Here is a 19545-nt window from a genome sequence, read left to right as displayed (position 1 = left end):
CAGAAACTGAGGATAGAAATGTTGTAGAACACGAATGGGCATCTTTGTGAGAAGGTACAGTGAAGATTGCAGAAGAACAAACGGTTAAAAAGCCAGAGTTCAGTAGAAATTCTTATATAACACTCGACATACTGAATTCAATATCCGCCAAAATGTAATATCCCTAGTGGGCTCCGTTCTTAGGAGTATGTGGACGACAACTGTATGGGCCCACAGCTAAGTCTGATATTACTTCCACTTACTTGCGTCAGACTTCTTGTGCTTTCTGTTCTATCGGCCACGCGCCGTCAAATCTTGCTTTTTTGATCCCCACAGTATTAATACACTCCTGGAAATTGAAATAAGAACACCGTGAATTCATTGTCCCAGGAAGGGGAAACTTTATTGACACATTCCTGGGGTCAGATACATCACATGATCACACTGACAGAACCACAGGCACATAGACACAGGCAACAGAGCATGCACAATGTCGGCACTAGTACAGTGTATATCCACCTTTCGCAGCAATGCAGGCTGCTATTCTCCCATGGAGACGATCGTAGAGATGCTGGATGTAGTCCTGTGGAACGGCTTGCCATGGCATTTCCACCTGGCGCCTCAGTTGGACCAGCGTTCGTGCTGGACGTGCAGACCGCGTGAGACGACGTTTCATCCAGTCCCAAACATGCTCAATGGGGGACAGATCCGGAGATCTTGCTGGCCAGGGTAGTTGACTTACACCTTCTAGAGCACGTTGGGTGGCACGTGATACATGCGGACGTGCATTGTCCTGTTGGAACAGCAAGTTCCCTTGCCGGTCTAGGAATGGTAGAACGATGGGTTCGATGACGGTTTGGATGTACCGTGCACTATTCAGTGTCCCCTCGACGATCACCAGTGGTGTACGGCCAGTGTAGGAGATCGCTCCCCACACCATGATGCCGGGTGTTGGCCCTGTGTGCCTCGGTCGTATGCAGTCCTGATTGTGGCGCTCACCTGCACGGCGCCAAACACGCATACGACCATCATTGGCACCAAGGCAGAAGCGACTCTCATCGCTGAAGACGACACGTCTCCATTCGTCCCTCCATTCACGCCTGTCGCGACACCACTGGAGGCGGGCTGCACGATGTTGGGGCGTGAGCGGAAGACGGCCTAACGGTGTGCGAGACCGTAGCCTAGCTTCATGGAGACGGTTGCGAATGGTCCTCGCCGATACCCCAGGAGCAACAGTGTCCCTAATTTGCTGGGAAGTGGCGGTGCGGTCCCCTACGGCACTGCGTAGGATCCTACGGTCTTGGCGTGCATCCGTGCTTCGCTGCGGTCCGGTCCCAGGTCGACGGGCACGTGCACCTTCCGCCGACCACTGGCGACAACATCGATGTACTGTGGAGACCTCACGCCCCACGTGTTGAGCAATTCGGCGGTACGTCCACCCGGCCTCCCGCATGCCCACTATACGCCCTCGCTCAAAGTCCGTCAACTGCACATACGGTTCACGTCCACGCTGTCGCGGCATGCTACCAGTGTTAAAGACTGCGATGGAGCTCCGTATGCCACGGCAAACTGGCTGACACTGACGGCGGCGGTGCACAAATGCTGCGCAGCTAGCGCCATTCGACGGCCAACACCGCGGTTCCTGGTGTGTCCGCTGTGCCGTGCGTGTGATCATTGCTTGTACAGCCCTATCGCAGTGTCCGGAGCAAGTATGGTGGGTCTGACACACCGATGTCAATGTGTTCTTTTTTCCATTTCCAGGAGTGTATTTCGAGGCCCGAGGGTACTTTTCACTTTCCTTTTCTAATTTTAATGGCGAAGACCCCAACAGTACTTATGACAGTCCTCTGGATCGACTTAACTGGCAGAAGAGGTACTCTATGTGATCAAAGTACCCGGACACCGCCAAAAACATACGTGTTTATATTAGGCGCATTGTGCTGCCACCTACTGTCAGGTACTCCATATCAGCGACCTTAGTACTAATTCAACATCGTGAGAAAGCAGAATGGGGCGCTCCACGGAACTCACGGACTTCGAACGTGGTCAGGTGGTTGGGTGTCACTTGTGTCATACGTCTGTAAGTAAGATTTCCACACTCCTAAACATCCCTGTTTCCAATCTGATACTGAAGTGGAAACATGAATGGACATTTACAGCGCAAAAGCGTACAAGCCGACCTCGTGTGTAGTGCCAACAGTAAAATTCGGAGGCGGTGGTGGGTCGTGTTTTTCATGGAGGAGGTTTGCATCCCTTGTTGTTTTGCGTGGCACTATCACAGCGCAGGACTACATTGATGTTTTAAGCATATTCTTGCTTCCCACTGTTGAAGAGCAATTCGGGGATGGCGATTCCATCTTTCGACACGATCGGGCACCTGTTCATAATGAACGGCCTGTGACGGAGTGATTACACAACAATAACATCCCTGTAATGGACTGGCCAGCACAGAGTCCTGACCTGAATCATATAGAATACCCTTGGAATGTTTTGGAATGCCGACTTCATGCCAGGCCTCACCGACCGACATCGATACCTCTCCTCAGTGCAGCTCTCCATGAAGAATGGGCTACCATTCCCAAGAAACCTTCCAGCAACTGATTGAACATATACCTGCGAGAGTGGAAGCTGTCTTCAAGCCTAAGGGTGGGCGAACACCATATTGAATTCCAGCATTACCGATGGAGGGCGCCACGAACTTGTATGTCATTTTCAGGCGGATGTCCGGATACTTCTGATCACATAGTGTACATCTACATCTACATACATACTCCGAAATCCACCATACGGTGCGTGGCGGAGGGTACCTCGTACCACAACTAGCATCTTCTCTCCCTGTTCCACTCCCAAACAGAACGAGGGAAAAATGACTGCCTATATGCCTCTGTACAAGCCCTAATCTCTCTTATCTTATCTTTGGGGTCTTTCCGCGAAATGTAAGTTGGCGTCAGTAAAATTGTACTGCAGTCAGCCTCAAATGCTGGTTCTCTAAATGTCCTCAGTAGCGATTCACGAAAGAACGCCTCCTTTCCTCTAGAGACTCCCACCCGAGTTCCTGAAGCATTTCCGTTACACTCTCGTGATGCTCAAACCTACCAGTAACAAATCCAGCAGCCCGCCTCTGAATTGCTTCTATGTCCTCCCTCAATCCGACCTGATAGGGATCCCAAACGCTCGAGCAATACTCAAGAATAGGTCGTATTAGTGTTTTATAAGCGGTCTCCTTTACAGATGAACCACATCTTCCCAAAATTCTACCAATGAACCGAAGACGACTATCCGCCTCCCCACAACTGTCATTACATGCTTGTCCCACTTCATATCGCTCTGCAATGTTACGCCCAAATATTTAATCGACGTGACTGTGTCAAGCGCTTCACTACTAATGGAGTATTCAAACATTACAGGATTCTTTTTCCTATTCATCTCCATTAATTTACATTTATCTATATTTAGAGTTAGCTGCCATTCTTAACACCAATCACAAATCCTGTCCAAGTCATCTTGTATCCTCCTACAGTCACTCAACGACAACACCTTCCCGTACACCACAGCATCTTCAGCAAACAGCCGCACATTGCTATCCACCATATCCAAAAGATCATTTATGTAGATAGAAAACAACAGCGGACCTACCACACTTCCCTGAGGCACTCCAGATGATAGCCTCACCTCCGATGAACACTCACCATCGAGGACAACGTAATGGGTTCTATTACTTAAGAAGTCTTCGAGCCGCTCACATATTTGGGAACCAATCCGATATGCTGGTACCTTAGTCAGGAGTCTACAGTGGGGCACCGAGTCAAACGCTTTCCGGAAGTCAAGGAATATGGCATCCGTCTGATATCCTTCATCCATGGTTCGCAAGATATCATGCGAAAAAAGGGCGAGTTGTGTTTCGCAGGAGCGATGCTTTCTAAAGCCGTGCTGATGCATGGACAGCAACTTCTCTGTCTCAAGAAAATTCATTATATTCGAACTCAGAATATGTTCGAGAATCCTGCAACAAACCGATGTTAAGGATATTGGTCAGTAATTTTGAGGATCCGTCCTTCTACCCTTCTTATATGCAGGCGTCACCTGCGCTTTTTTCCAGTCTCTCGGGACTTTACGTTGGGCAAGAGATACGCGATAAATGCAAGCTAAGTAAGGAGCCGATGCAGTAGATTACTCTCTGTAAAAACGAATTTGAATCCCATCAGGACCTGGTGATTAATTTATTTTCAACCCATTCAGCTGCTTCTCAACCCCAGGGATGTCTATCACTATGTCGTCCATACGGAAATCTGTTCGAGACTCAAACGGCGTTATGTTTGTACGATCCTCCTGTGTGAAAGATTTCTCAAATGCTAAATTTAAAATTTCAGCTTTCGTTTTGCTGTCTTCCGTTGCCAGGCCAGACTGATCAGTGAGTGACTGGATGGAAGCCTTCGACCCGCTTACCGATTTTACGTAAGACCAGAATTTCCTTGGGTTTTCAGCAAGATCTTTTGCTAAGGTACGACGGTGGTAGTGGTTGAATGCTTCGCGCATCGCTCTTTTTACAGCAGCACGGATCTCTACTAACTTTTGCCTGTCCTCATTCTCTAGATCTTTCTTGTACCGCGAGTGCAACTGCCTTTGCTTCCTGAGCATTCTCCGATTTGCGCTGTTAAACCACGGTGGGACTTTTCCGTCTGTAACCCACTTTTTTGGCCCATACTTCTCCAATGCGTGGCTTCAAAGCAGCCTCAATGCACTGCTGCCTTGCAGATAGGCGTTGACTCGTCAAAGGCTAGAGGAAGAAAACCTGGAACAAAAATTATCTAACCCTAGTGGATGAGGATTTTGCTTTCAGCTGGTGACATATACGTGTAAAAAGACACACACTCAAACGTCATATACCGTGCTTCTCGATAAGACCAGAAAAAACAGAAAACGACCGGGCAATAGTAACATCAAAACATGCATAACGGGCGTACTAAATGTTGCCACGTGGAATGTACGGGGACTAGGATCAAACGAAACCCAACTAAATAGAATTCTCAAAGAATATGAAATAAATATTGCCGTGATCACAGAAACCAAGAAGCAGCTTAAAGTCACAAAGGAGCTGGAGGACTACGTCATGTAGTGGATGGACACAAACAGGAAGAGCACGTTGTGGAATAGCAGTTTTAATAGACAGAAAATGGAGAAAAATACAAGAGATTTTTCTTTAATAAATGAAAAACTCTTAACAGTAAATTTAAAATTCTATGAGGGACATCTAACAATAATAGGAACTTCCGCACCAGAGGAAGAGAAGAAGGAAGAAAAGGGAGAAACAGACCTATTTAATGAAGAACTTCAGAAACATCTAAACAAAATAAACAATAAGATCCATGTATTTTAGCGGGAGATTTAAATGCTAGAAATGAAAATGTGCCAGTTGCTAATTCAGTAGGTGCTAGCGGGGAGCATTCTATGAATCAAAATGAAGCAAAACTAGTGGAATTAATAAAATTTAACGAATTTTAGGTAACAAACACTTTCTTTATGAATAAAGACATTCACAAATCTACATGGTCTGCACGAGGTTACCGTTGATTAGTGTATTATGTAATAATTAACCAAAATTAGCTCCGAGGATAATATACACTCGAGTATATAGAGGAAGGCTTAAAAGCACAGACCACTACCTTGTAAAATCAAGATTCAAGCTGTGATCAACATGAAAAAATCAATCAATAGAAAATAAATAATAAAAAACAAACTAGATAAAAACAGTTGAAACAAACGATTTAAGGTGCACCTGTTGCAAGAAGAGAGTTTAAGAAATCGGTATGAGAACAGACTCACGTAACTGCTCAAAGAAATACCTACTAATACAGACATGAATGGAGAATGGTCTAGTATTGAAAACGCTATAAAACAGATAACAAGTGAAGAGCGAGGTTAGAAACAGACCGAATCGGAAAAGAAGTTTAAAAATTTTGAACGAAGAGATACAAGCGTCCATAAGCGATAAACAGAAAGCATGCAATGCATACTTACAGAAGAAATCCTTAGAAGCTAATGATAACGCACATAGGATATCGTTTGTACGTAGAGTTACACATGTATGGGAGACAAGAAAAGCAAAAAAATTAATGAATCACCTCAACAAAGAAGAAAAGATATCGTAAATCTGAATGTAAAACAAACAGATAACTGGATTACAGATCATAAAGAACTATAATCCAACCCAGATATCAAAGAAATAAATAATAACAACTACAAGGAATGGATTATACAGACCTAATGAAATTGAAGGCAGCTTAAAAAAATCACCAGGACTACATGTAATAAATAACGAATTCATTAAATACGGAGGAGTCGTCATAGAATTAAGAGTATTACATATCTTTAGCATGTGCTGGGTAAAATATGTATGAAATACCAGAAGAATGTTCAATAGCAAGCGACACTGCAGTACACAACAAATGCGAAAATACATCTACCTACGAGGGTATAAGTATTCTAAATATTTCTTATAAAATCTACAGCGAAATGATAAATGAAAGGCTGCAAAAATCTTGGACGTAATTTTCATGGAGGGACAGGCAATTTTCCAAAAGGAAAGATCACGCATAGACAGTGTTTCCACACTGAAAGAGACAATATAAGGGAGCTGGGAACTTAATCTGGGAACTCGCTTAGCGTTAGTGGATTATGAAAAAGCATTTGTCAGAATTCATAGAGATAAGTTAATGCCAATAATGGAAAAAAGAAAAGTCCCTAAACATTCGATCCATGTCGCAAATTGTCCTATATATGAAGACCAGCATTAGAATTGACACGGGTAAAGAGATAACACGAAATACAAACAAATCTTGAAGTTAAATAAGTGTATAGCTTGCTACAAACAAAATTCAGTGACTACGTGCCTGACATAGTCAGAGAATGGAAAAGAGGTAGAACACCATCAGGTATAAATATTGGGAGGAATAATCATATTAACACGATGTGATTTACTGATGGTCAAGTTATGCAAGACAGCGAAAACAATTACAAGTGACATTATGTAAACTAAATGAGATAAGTGCAAGCTGTAATCTGACTATATATGTAACTAAAACCATGACTTTTCTAGGTATTGGGAGGTATAATAATATTAACACGATGTGATTTACTGATGATCAATATATACAACACAGCGAAAACAATCAAAAGTGGCACTACATAAACTAAATGACATAAGTGCAAGCTATAATATGACTATATCTGTAATTAAAACCATGACCTTTCTTTGTATTCACCTAGTACGAACAAAAACAGACCACAATCATAAACCGATAGAACTGGTAGTCCATTTCAAATATGTAAGATATGTCATATCATATGATCAAGATAAGGATATACAGAAGAAAACTAATTTGTAAAAGTGTAAATGTGACACATTAAGGAGGAACGCTCACGGATAAAACAAGGAAAGAGACGCAAAATGAAATTTAATCAACTCATGGTAGTTCCGACTGTACTGCATGTGACGGAAAGTTGCACACTCAGAAATAAAAATTTACGGCAATTACAAGCACCAGAAATGAAATTTCTAGGATCTGTGAAAGGCTGCATTATGGAAGACAGAATTAAAAAAGAAGTAATAAGGGAAAAATTAGGGATGCTACCAATAACCCAAACTGCAATCCACTACAAAGAAAAGTGGAGATTACATGTACTTCGTACGTCGCCACAAAGAGTTTATAAACTAACAATGGCTTATAAGGAGAAGTGTGAGAAGACCGAGAAAGAGATGGTGAAACCCGAGCAGGCAGTAAGCCTAACCCCGCAGTGCTAGAATAAAAAGAATACTAAATTTAACGGATAAAGGAGAAAATATAAAAATCCAGCAGATGAATCAGGCAAATGGAAAACGTCTAAAAAAATGTCTACAAGCGAAATGCAAATCTGTAGAAACACGCATAACTATGGGAATGACAGATGCCGCCTAAAGGGAAAGTAGAGACAAAAGAGAAGCACCTGTATGAATAACAAGGAAGGCTGAAAAGTAATGCTTCCGATTTTTTATGTGAAAACTCTTAAAGCTTTTTAAATAAAACAAACTTTATTAACATTCTACATATTTATTCTTCACGTCTACATATTTGCAGCCCTCTGGCGGTGGAAGGGTGCGAATTGCAGCGTGTAACATTGCGGTGCATGGGGAACAGCTTGCTGTGGTCGAATTTCGAATTCGATGATTCCGTCCACACATGCTGTCCTTCAGCACGCTAACGCCAGACTGCACATGAGCACCGAAGTATCTGGAACATTCCGACACCTTGGCCCCATCCGAGTTTCATTTGTTTCGAAAACTTAAGGAACGTCTTTAGGAACTACATTTTGATAGTGATGAAGCGGTGCAAGTAGAGGTACACATAAAAAATAGAGGTGTAGAAAGTTAATAACGTTTGTTTTTATCTAACAAGCTTTAAAAGATTTCACATAAAAAGTTCTGAAGTATTACGTTTCAACACGGCTTCGTATTTGGGTAGCAAAATAGCTGATTATTGCTGAAGTAAAGAAAATATAAAACGCAGGCAGGTAATAACAAGAAAAGAATTCAAGAATAAGATAAATTAGTGAACATCCAACACAAGCTAAGCATTACGAATTCTTCTCTGAAGGTGTTTAACATTAGTGTAGACTGCTACGGAAATGAAACATGAACAGGGATATTCAGACGCATCAAGCAGTCGCTAGTTTGGTAATAGAAGGAAGGGTGAGTGGCAAAAAGTATAATAGAGTGAGACCAGGACTTGACTACAGTAAGCAGGTTCAAATGGATGTAGGTTGCAATAGTTCTCCAGGAATGAAGCGGCTTGAACAGGATAGCCTGGCGTGGAGAGCTGCATCAAAAGAGTTATCTTACTGTAAACTACAATAACAAGAACAAAGATCAGCCGACAGGCTAAAAACTGCCAATGTTTCACTCTCAAATCGTCTATGGAATTCTGTACCCTAGGTAAATCGACGCTCCGGCCTATCAACTCTTCCTTGGTGTCTTAAGCGGTCATGTTGACGCTATAAGCGTATTTCCTGGCCCCAAAAGCGACCGGCGTTCAATATAGTTCAGTAAATCTATGATTCTGTCTTGAACGCTTCTCGGACAATTTTCCGCGAGACTTAGATTGCTCAGATTGGCTTCCGCATATCCCTGGTATTTTTTGCAGTCCATGCCATTACAAACGCTTGCCGTTATTATTTCTTTTTTTATCTGTCACGACTATGGCTTTCAGGCACACTCTTGCATCAGCTCAGCCATTCACAGGGATACAGTTTACAGATAATACCGCACTGTGGATAATATTATTCAACAAAGAGGTCTGTAGATATGGCTGTAGCGGGAGCTAACTCGTTCACTTGACTAGGTCCACGCATGTTCCACTTCCAAGTGGTGCGCGTTATTACCTTGCAGTGCAAGTATGGGAAGCTAGAGCAGAAAGTACCTTCCTGCTGTTATCATCTTCAAATTTACGGATCTCGAGAAGGAGAAAGAAATCACAGTGTTGATAGAAAAGATGACTTAACATCCAAGTAACACGTTAAAGCGAAGTAAATCGATGGGCTCCAAAGTACAGCAAGAGGGAATGATGCGTAGTGCGATGGGATTCTACATCTACAGCTACATCTACATGGATACTCTGCAAATCACATTTAAGTACCTGGCAGAGGCTTCATCGAACCACCTTCACAGTTCTCTATTATTCCAATATCGTATAGCGCGCAGAAAGAATGAACACCTATATCTTTCCGTACGAGCTCTGATTTCCCTTATTTTATGGTGGTGATCGTTCCGCCCTATGTGAGTCGGTGTCAACAAAGTATTTTCGCATTCGGAGGAGAAAGTTGGTGACTGGAATTTCGTGAGAAGATTCCGTCGCTATGAAAAACTCCTTTCTTTTAATGATGTCCAGCCCAAATCCTGTATCATCTCTAACACACTCTCTCCCATATTTCGCAATAATACAAAACGTGCTGACTTTCTTTGAACTTTTTCGATGTACTCCGTCAGTCCTATCTGGTAAGGATCCCACATCGCGCAGCAGTATTCTAAAAGAGGACGGACAAGTGTAGTGCAGGCAGTCTCCTTTGTAGGTCTGTTACATTTTCTAAGTGTCCTGCCAATAAATCGCAGTCTTTGGTTAGTCTTCCCCACAACATTTTCTATGTGTTCCTTCCCATTTAAGTTGTTCGTAATTGTAATACCTAGGTATTTGGTTGAATTTACGGCCTTTAGATTGGACTGATTTATTGTGTAACCGAAGTTTAACGCGTTCCTTTTAGCACTCATGTTGATGACCTCACACTCTTCGTTATTTATGGTCAATTGCCACTTTTCGCACCATTCAGATATCTTTTCTAAATCATTTTACAGTTTGTTTTGATCTTCTGATGATTTTATTAGTCGATAAACGACAGTGTCATCTGAAAACAACCGAAGACGGCTGCTCAGATTGTCTCCCAAATGGTTTTTATAGATAAGGTAAAGCAAAGGACCTATAACACTACCTTGGGGAACGCCAGAAATCACTTCTGTTTTACTCGATGACTTCCCGTTAATTACTACGAACTGTGACCTCTCTGACAGTAAATCACAAATCCAGTCACATAACTGAGGCGATGTTCCAGAAGCACGCAATTTCACTACGAGCCGCTTATGTGGTACAGTGTCAAAAACCTTCCGGAAATCCAGAAATACGGAATCGATATGAAATCCCTTGTCAATAGCACTCATCACTTCATGTGAATAAAGAGCTAGTTGTGTTTCACAGCAACGATGTTTTCTAAACCCATGTTGACTGTGTGTCAATAGACCGTTTTCTTCGAGGTAATTCATAATGTTCGAACACAATATATGTTCCAAAATTCTGCTGCATATCGACGTTAACGATATGGGCCTGTAATTTAGAGGATTACTCCTACTACCTTTCTTGAATATTGGTGTGACCTGTGCAGCTATCCAATCTTTGGTTACGGATCATTCGTCGAGCGAGCGGTTTTATATGATTGTTAAGTGTGGAACTAATGCATTAGCATACTCCGAAAGGAACCTAACTGGTATACAGTCTGGACCAGAAGACTTGCTTTTATTAAGTGATTAAGTTGCTTCACTACTCCGCGGATATTTACTACTACGTTACTCATGTTGGCAGCTGTTCTCGATTCGAATTCTGGAATATTTACTTCGTCTTCTTTTGTGAAGGCCTTTCGGAAGGCTGTGTTTAGTCACTATACTTTGGCAGCACTGTCTTCGATAGTATCTCCATTGCTATCGCCCAGAAAAGGCATTCATTGCTTCTTTCCGCTAACATAATTCGTATGTTTGGAAGCAAAGTGCACACAATAAATATTCTGTTGACGATATGGATAAATGTTATATTAGCCAGCGATTTAACACATAAATATAACAATAATGCACTAAATAGGAATGAAAAAACACGGAGGAAATAAAATAGAAGTTGCAGAGACCTGAAGAAATTCTTCCTTACTATCAATTTGTGTGGATATTGATGGATAACCGACAGGGTAGTAAGGATCAAGAATCGAAATTATTACCTTTGCAAGTCAGCAGTATTTTTAACATTGTGCTATCATAAATGTACACCTTCTTCAGACTAAACAGAACAGAAAACAACAGTGCCCTACCATAATATTTAACATAGTTCCTTGATTACATTTACACTGCCTATACTTTAATTTCTTCAGTGATTCACTCCTGCAACTACCATCTATATGCCGACGACATCCAACTGTACATAAGTGCAAGCCCCAAGAACATTGCTGACGCAGTAGCGAGTATGAACGCAGATCTTTGCTCTGTTTCTCGATGGGCACAGAACCTAGGTCTGAAACTAAACCCCAAGAAATCCCAGGTCATACTTATATCTCATCCAAAGTTAATCAGTCGGTACTTTCGCGAAACAGTCCCTCAAATACTCCTCAATGGTACCCAACTACCATACCAAAAAACAGTAAAAGACCTTGGAATAATCTTGGATGAACACCTAAACTGGGAAGAATAAACAGTCACAGCTTGCCGGAAATCGCTCTCCTCCCTACATGCAATTCAAAAATTTAGAAAAATATTTCCAACCCATGTTAAACAAAAATTAGTCCAAACACTAGTCTTGCCTAATCTTTACTACTGTGATGTAGTTCAACACGGCACAAATAGTGAAAATTCGAGATGCCTTGAGCTGGTGATGAATGCTTGCGTTAGATACGTATGCAATATACGGTTGTATGATCATATCAGTCCTTCATACTCCCAGCTAGTTTGGATACGCCCACATAAGGTACGCGATCTCCACACGATGTGCTTACTTCATCGATTTCTTAGCCACTGGTGCCCCCAATACTTATCTTCTCACATTAAACACCTATCATCATTCCACAACCGCAATACCAGATCGGATGCGTCTAGCACCTTGTCTGTACCTTTACATAACACAAAATCTTTCTCCGTGTCATTCTCCATCTCAGCCATACGACTATGGAACGCGCTCCCCTGTGATCTGCGTCTTATCCAAAACCACTCAACATTCAAGAGGGAACTTAAGACTTACATATTAGGGACGGTATAGTCACCATTGTTGTGCCCCCTCACCTTTTCTTTCTCCTCTCCATCATAGCTTCGAATTTTACCATTCTATTTCTCTTCCTCTAACCTATCTACCTGTTCTATATCTCTTTCACCCCATTCCATCGTCTTATGTCTCTGCTAAATGAGAATAACTCACAAGCTGCAAGAATATATCGAGAAAATTCCCCAACTAGCAATAGGACTGACACTCATAAAAGAAAAATGTGTTTACTTTCATATACATAGTCATTATTATTATTATTATTATTATTATTCTTGATTGTTATAATTATAATTATTTCTTGATTGTTATAATTATCATTGTACTACTTTTATAATCTCTATTTTTTTTCTTTAACATTAATACTGTATAACATGTTATATGTCCTTAATGTTCTGTAGAAACTGAAATTTGTTGAATCTGAGTATGCCTGGTTAGGTGTAAGAGAGGGCCTGAAGGCCCTAATCTTGCCAGGTAAAATAAATGCATAAATAAATAAATAAATAAATAAAATAAATAATGGACTGAGCAATCCGAGGTAAACAAAAAGGTCTGCTTGTTAGTACCTTTCGGAAATCTTTGTTTAAACTGCATTATGATTGCCTGTATTTCGTAGTTAGTACGTTAGACATTTTTAGAGTATCTGCCGCAGTGGACAAAGCTTTTGAGTAATATGATGACGTCGTGGACATGATTCTCGCACTGGAACCTTCGTCAGCAATCGCTGTATCACTCTGGAGCCATATATATGCGATTTACTATCATCATATGCCACATACAGACACAGATATTAATAGTTGCTTAATTCTTTCAAATTAAGTTTGTCTTGAAATACTGTATCATTTATTACTTTATTGTGATAATATACTGGTTTCATAAATTAAGTTTTATTGTTTGTATTCTTAAGAAACGAATTGTCTTACTAGTTAAAACATCAGTCCAAAAAAATTCGAGAGTGGATTAATAAGAAACAGAGAAAAGCTAATTTGGTGGTTTTAATGCTTCAGACATTCTACGTAGTTTCCCCCAGCTTCAGCACAATGCACATAAAGTTCGTAGAAACCGTGTAAAACCGTTAGAAAAATACTTATTTGGGATTCTGTTCAACTCGCCGTCTCATTTGCACGTTTTCCGGTCCATTCTACATTTTTTTTCGTTTTGTGGTAGGTTCGTATAGAAAACAATTCACCCATGGTGATTTTTTTCTTGAAAAAATGTTCGCATATTTCATTTGTATCAAATCGCGGTGGGCGAATACGTGTCATTGTTTTTGGACGGAGTCAAGATGTGCGGGACACTCCTTGCACACATTTTTTTCTTCAAAAATTTACTGCACCGACGTCGCTTATACGCCGTTAATAAAATTAGTTTCGGAACTTTTTGGACAGGCGGTGTGTACAGGATTGTCAGAAACAGTCTGAAAAGCTTATAGATTTGTTGCAGCTTGGTCGATACGTAGAATAATTGTTACGAAAGAAAGTCGATGAGTTGCGCTGATTCCGAATTAAATAGCATTGACGTTAGCCAGTCAGGCCGTTGCACGCTTAGATTCAACCGTATCGCCAGATACAATTAGTGTCACCTGTCCTCAGAGAATATACACACATCAAAAAAAGTTCTGCATCACCTCGGTTCGAAGAGTTCCGGAACCTGTACAGAAAATTAGAGTAGAGATCAACATAAACATCATATCCGCCTTTTTTATTGCTCATGAAAACCACACATTACATGTTGAACCACCATACAACGACACCTTCAGAGATGGTGGTCCAGATTGCTGTACACTCCGGTACCTCTAATACCCAGTAGCACTTCCTCTTGCATTGATGCGTGCCTGTATTCGTCGTGGGATACTATCCACAAGTTCATTAAGGCACTGATGGTCCAGATTGTCCCACTCCTCAACGGCGATTCGGCGTAGATCTCTGAGTGGTTGGTGGGTCACGTCGTCCATAAACAGCCCTTCTGAATCTACCCCAGGTATGTTCGATAGGGTTCATGTCTGGAGAACATGCTGTCCACTCTAGTCGAGCGATGTCGTTATCCTGAAGGAAGTAATTCACAAGATGTGCACAATGGGGGCGCAAATTGTCGTCCATGAAGACATGTGCCTCGCCAATACGCTGGCGATATGGTTGCACTGTCGGTGAGAGGATGGCATTCAGGTATCGTACAGCCGTTACTACATCTTCCATGACCAGCAGCGGCGTACGTCGGCTCCACATAATGCCATCCCAAAATAGCAGGGAACCTCCACCTTGCTGCCCTCGCTGGACAGTGTGTTTAAGGCGTTCAGCCTGACCGGGTTCAGCCTGACCGGACGTCTCCAACGATTGTCTGGTTGAAGGCATGTGCGACACTCATCGGTGAAGAGAACGTGATGCCCGTCCTGAGCGGTCCATTCGGCATGTTGTTGGGCCCATCTGTAACGCGCTGCATGGCGTCGTGGTTGCAAAGATGGACCTCCCCTTGGAGGTCCGCATTGAAGTTGTACATCACGCAGCCTATTGCGCACAGTTTGAGTCGTAACACGACGTCCTGTGGCTGTACGAAAAGCATTATTCAACAAGGTGACGTTGCTGCGAGGTTTCCTCCGAGCCATAATCCATAGGTAGCGGTTGTCCACTGTAGTAGTAGCCCTTGGGCGGCCTGAGTGAGGCATGTCATCGACAGTTACTGTCTCTCTGTAACTCCTACATGTCCGAACAACATCGCTTTGGTTCACTCCGAGACGCCTGGACACTTCCCTTGTTGAGAGCCCTTTCTGTCACAAAGTAATAAGGCGGAAGCTACCGAACGTATTGACTGTCTAGGCATGGTTGAAATATAGACAACACGAGCCGTTTCCTCCTTCCTGGTGAAATGACTGGAACTGATCGACTATCGGACCCCCTCGGTCTAATAGGCGCTGTTCATGACCGGTTGCTTACATCTTTGGGCGGGTTTAGTGACAGCTTTGAACAGTCAAAGGGACAGTGTCTGAGATACAATATCCACTGTCAACGTCTATCTTCAGGAGTTCTGGGAACCGGGTTGATGCGAAAGTTTTTTGATGTGTGTATGATACTGCATGAGGGTGCTCAGCTTTTGGCTTTGGTTCGTTCTTTATTACCGCCCAACGTCCAATTTTTGTATTACTCTCTTGCTCGGTTTTAGGAAACCAAACGAAGAACTGGTTTGGTGACACCACCTCTGGCTGTCCGCTCGAATTTCCGTGCACAATTGCCTGACTGACTAACTTCAATACTAATTAACTCGGAAACGGAGCGACGTCCACAATCTTTTTATCAGTTATTCTCAGTACAACCTATCCTGCAAACTCATAAGAAGCTTTTCAGACCACCCTGTATATTTACATAAAAACTGTTTTCTGTTCTTAATTAAAAACTGCTTTGGATTTTCTAGGGTATGTTATGTGTCTCCATGAAGGGTCGAATAGCTGTTTAGATACTGGTATATCAGAGGGAATATTGTGGGCCGGCCGCTGTGACCGAGTGGTTCTAGGCGCTTCAGTCTGGAACCGCGCTGCTGCTACAGTCGCAGGTTCGAATCGTGCCTCGGGCATGGGTGTGTGCGATGTCCTTAGGTTAGTTAGGTTTAAGTAGTGGTGACCTCAGATGTTAAGTCCCATAGAGCTTAGAGCCTTTTGAACAATTTGAATTTGAATATTGTGATCTGTTGTTCCTTTTTTTACTGAAGTATTAAGAATGAAATAGATCCTTTTCGAACAGTTTTTCTCAGCGATTTGGTTTTCGACCCAGTCGTTGGGAAATGAAGAGGGAGCGTGAGGGGCTCCATGTTAGGTGACGCTGACTGGGGCACAGGCTGTGCGAGGTGCTGCGGCGCGGCGAGCCGTGCAGCGTGCAGCAGGTGGACTTGCGGCTGCCCGAGACGCTGGTGGGCAGCGCGCCGCTGCGGCTGGGCTTGCTACTGCGCGGCGCGGGGCGGCTGCCCGCCGCGTGGCGCCTGCGCCGCTGCAAGATCTGCGACTGCCAGTCCGACAGCGTCAGCGCCGGCATCTCGCGTAGGCGCAAAGTGCTCCGCTGCCCGCACCGCCACCTACTCGATCTGCAGCCCCGCGCTGGATGCCTCACGGTTAGAGTTGTACAGCTATCCTAGGCTAGCCTAGATCTTCGTAAGTAAGCGTCGACTACGGTAGTTTTCCTTGTCGCTTTGGTCGCAACCGCGTTGCCGGTACGTTAGCTGTGTTGCATACCTCTTGGGCGTTGCCTCATTTTGCTTCCTTTGTTGTGTATGCGATTTGTCTCTTACTCGATTCTCCTAGAACCTGAAAGCAGTGAACCTTCTAGAAACCGAGTGAGGACATAACTTGCATAACCTATGGAAAATTTATGTCCTACATAGTTATTCTCCTGTCTGTAATGAAAAATAAACAGTATCTATAGCAAAATTGAAACTGTCAATGTTTCTTTAAAGTTTTATTCGAAAACTGTTAATTTGTAACTTGAAATACATGTGCACTGTAATAAAACTAAAGAAAAATATATAATTTCCTAAAAGAAGTGAAACTTAAGAAAAACATATCAAACATCACTTCAATACTTCCTTGAACTTATATAGACATTCTTGAGGGTGTTTTAGTCCTGTCGTTGTAACTACAGAATGCTTTGTAACTGAAATACTATATGGCTGCAGTACCACAAAAATTGGTATCTGTTTTGTCATGCCTGTTCAACAGAACAGAAGACACACACACACACACACACACACACACACACACACACATATATATATATATATATATATATATATATATATATATATATATATATACTCCTGGAAATGGAAAAAAGAACACATTGACACCGGTGTGTCAGACCCACCATACTTGCTCCGGACACTGCGAGAGGGCTGTACAAGCAATGATCACACGCACGGCACAGCGGACACACCAGGAACCGCGGTGTTGGCCGTCGAATGGCGCTAGCTGCGCAGCATTTGTGCACCGCCGCCGTCAGTGTCAGCCAGTTTGCCGTGGCATACGGAGCTCCATCGCAGTCTTTAATACTGGTAGCATGCCGCGACAGCGTGAACGTGAACCGTATGTGCAGTTGACGGACTTTGAGCGAGGGCGTATAGTGGGCATGCGGGAGGCCGGCTGGACGTACCGCCGAATTGCTCAACACGTGGGGCGTGATGTCTCCACAGTACATCGATGTTGTCGCCAGTGGTCGGCGGAAGGTGCACGTGCCCGTCGACCAGGGACCGGACCGCAGCGACGCACGGATGCACGCCAAGACCGTAGGATCCTACGCACTGCCGTAGGAGACCGCACCGCCACTTCCCAGCAAATTAGGGACACTGTTGCTCCTGGGGTATCGGCGAGGACCATTCGCAACCGTCTCCATGAAACTGGGCTACGGTCCCGCACACCGTTAGGCCGTCTTCCGCTCACGCCCCAACATCGTGCAGCCCGCCTCCAGTGGTGTCGCGACAGGCGTGAATGGAGGGACGAATGGAGACGTGTCGTCTTCAGCGATGAGAGTCGCTTCTGCTTGGTGCCAATGATGGTCGTATGTGTGTTTGGCGCCGTGCAGGTGAGCGCCACAATCAGGACTGCATACGACCGAGGCACACAGGGCCAACACCCGGCATCATGGTGTGGGGAGCGATCTCCTACACTGGCCGTACACCACTGGTGATCGTCGAGGGGACACTGAATAGTGCACGGTACATCCAAACCGTCATCGAACCCATCGTTCTACCATTCCTAGACCGGCAAGGGAACTTGCTGTTCCAACAGGACAATGCACGTCCGCATGTATCCCGTGCCACCCAACGTGCTCTAGAAGGTGTAAGTCAACTACCCTGGCCAGCAAGATCTCCGGATCTGTCCCCCATTGAGCATGTTTGGGACTGGATGAAGCGTCGTCTCACGCGGTCTGCACGTCCAGCACGAACGCTGGTCCAACTGAGGCGCCAGGTGGAAATGGCATGGCAAGCCGTTCCACAGGACTACATCCAGCATCTCTACGATCGTGTCCATGGGAGAATAGCAGCCTGCATTGCTGCGAAAGGTGGATATACACTGTACTAGTGCCGACATTGTGCATGCTCTGTTGCCTGTGTCTATGTGCCTGTGGTTCTGTCAGTGTGATCATGTGATGTATCTGACCCCAGGAATGTGTCAATAAAGTTTCCCCTTCCTGGGACAATGAATTCACGGTGTTCTTATTTCAATTTCCAGGAGTGTATATATATATATATATATATATATATATATATATATATATATATGAGCGTAGGTGACAAATGGTAACTTCAGTGTGAATGTGCACTATGTCTGAACTCTTATAGGAATCAGCCAAGAGCTCTGAGCAAAGGGTTTAATGGTCAGTGAGCACTATTATGTGTGACCAGTTGATAACTTGGGTTGGACAAGCAGTGTGTCCAGATAGCTGTGGCGGTTATGGTGACCACTTGAGTAGTGTAGAAATTCAGAGTTCAACTCCTCGTCTGGCACCAATTTTCAATTGTCACTGTTGAATTTACTTCGTTGTCCAATGTGGGTCGATGCCTTTGTTGATATTAAAATCTTGTAGTAGTAACTACATAAAATAAAGATACTTTAATAATAACTGAAAAAACTTAAAGATGAAATAAAAAATAAATATGTGGCCTAGGATAAAAATTTCTAATCATTGATCCCACAAAACAATATGTTTTTAATACTACATTAAAATTACATAAAGAAATATTCACCCATTGAACAAAAAATATTCATCATAATCAGTATAAAAATGTATTGTGGTATTCATGTATTTAACAAGAAGAACAAGTATATAAATAAGCATCATAAGCTCTATTTTGAGAAAAAAAATACATATATTGTAAATTGTATAAACTGTTCTAAACAAAAAAATTAATCCAGAATGAGATTTTCATTCTGCAGCGGAGTGTGCGCTGATATGAAACTTCCTGGCAGATTAAAACTGTGTGCCCGACCAAGACTCGA

General features: G+C 43.1%; 1 protein-coding gene across 1 annotated transcript in view; it reads left to right on the top strand.

Annotated features, from left to right (window-relative positions):
- The window catches only part of LOC126448207 (cilia- and flagella-associated protein 65), a 170905-nt gene that overhangs the window by 95365 nt on the left and 55995 nt on the right, over positions 1-19545 (top strand). The window contains exon 9 of the mRNA XM_050090995.1: positions 16394-16664. Coding sequence (XP_049946952.1) covers positions 16394-16664 — 271 coding nt within the window. The remainder of the gene's footprint in view (positions 1-16393; positions 16665-19545) is intronic.

This window comes from Schistocerca serialis, chromosome 1 (genome assembly GCF_023864345.2).
Source record: "Schistocerca serialis cubense isolate TAMUIC-IGC-003099 chromosome 1, iqSchSeri2.2, whole genome shotgun sequence".
Lineage (NCBI taxonomy): Eukaryota > Metazoa > Arthropoda > Insecta > Orthoptera > Acrididae > Schistocerca > Schistocerca serialis.
The sequence above is the reverse complement of the archived record's forward strand: the minus strand, read 5'-3'. Positions and strand labels throughout refer to the sequence as shown.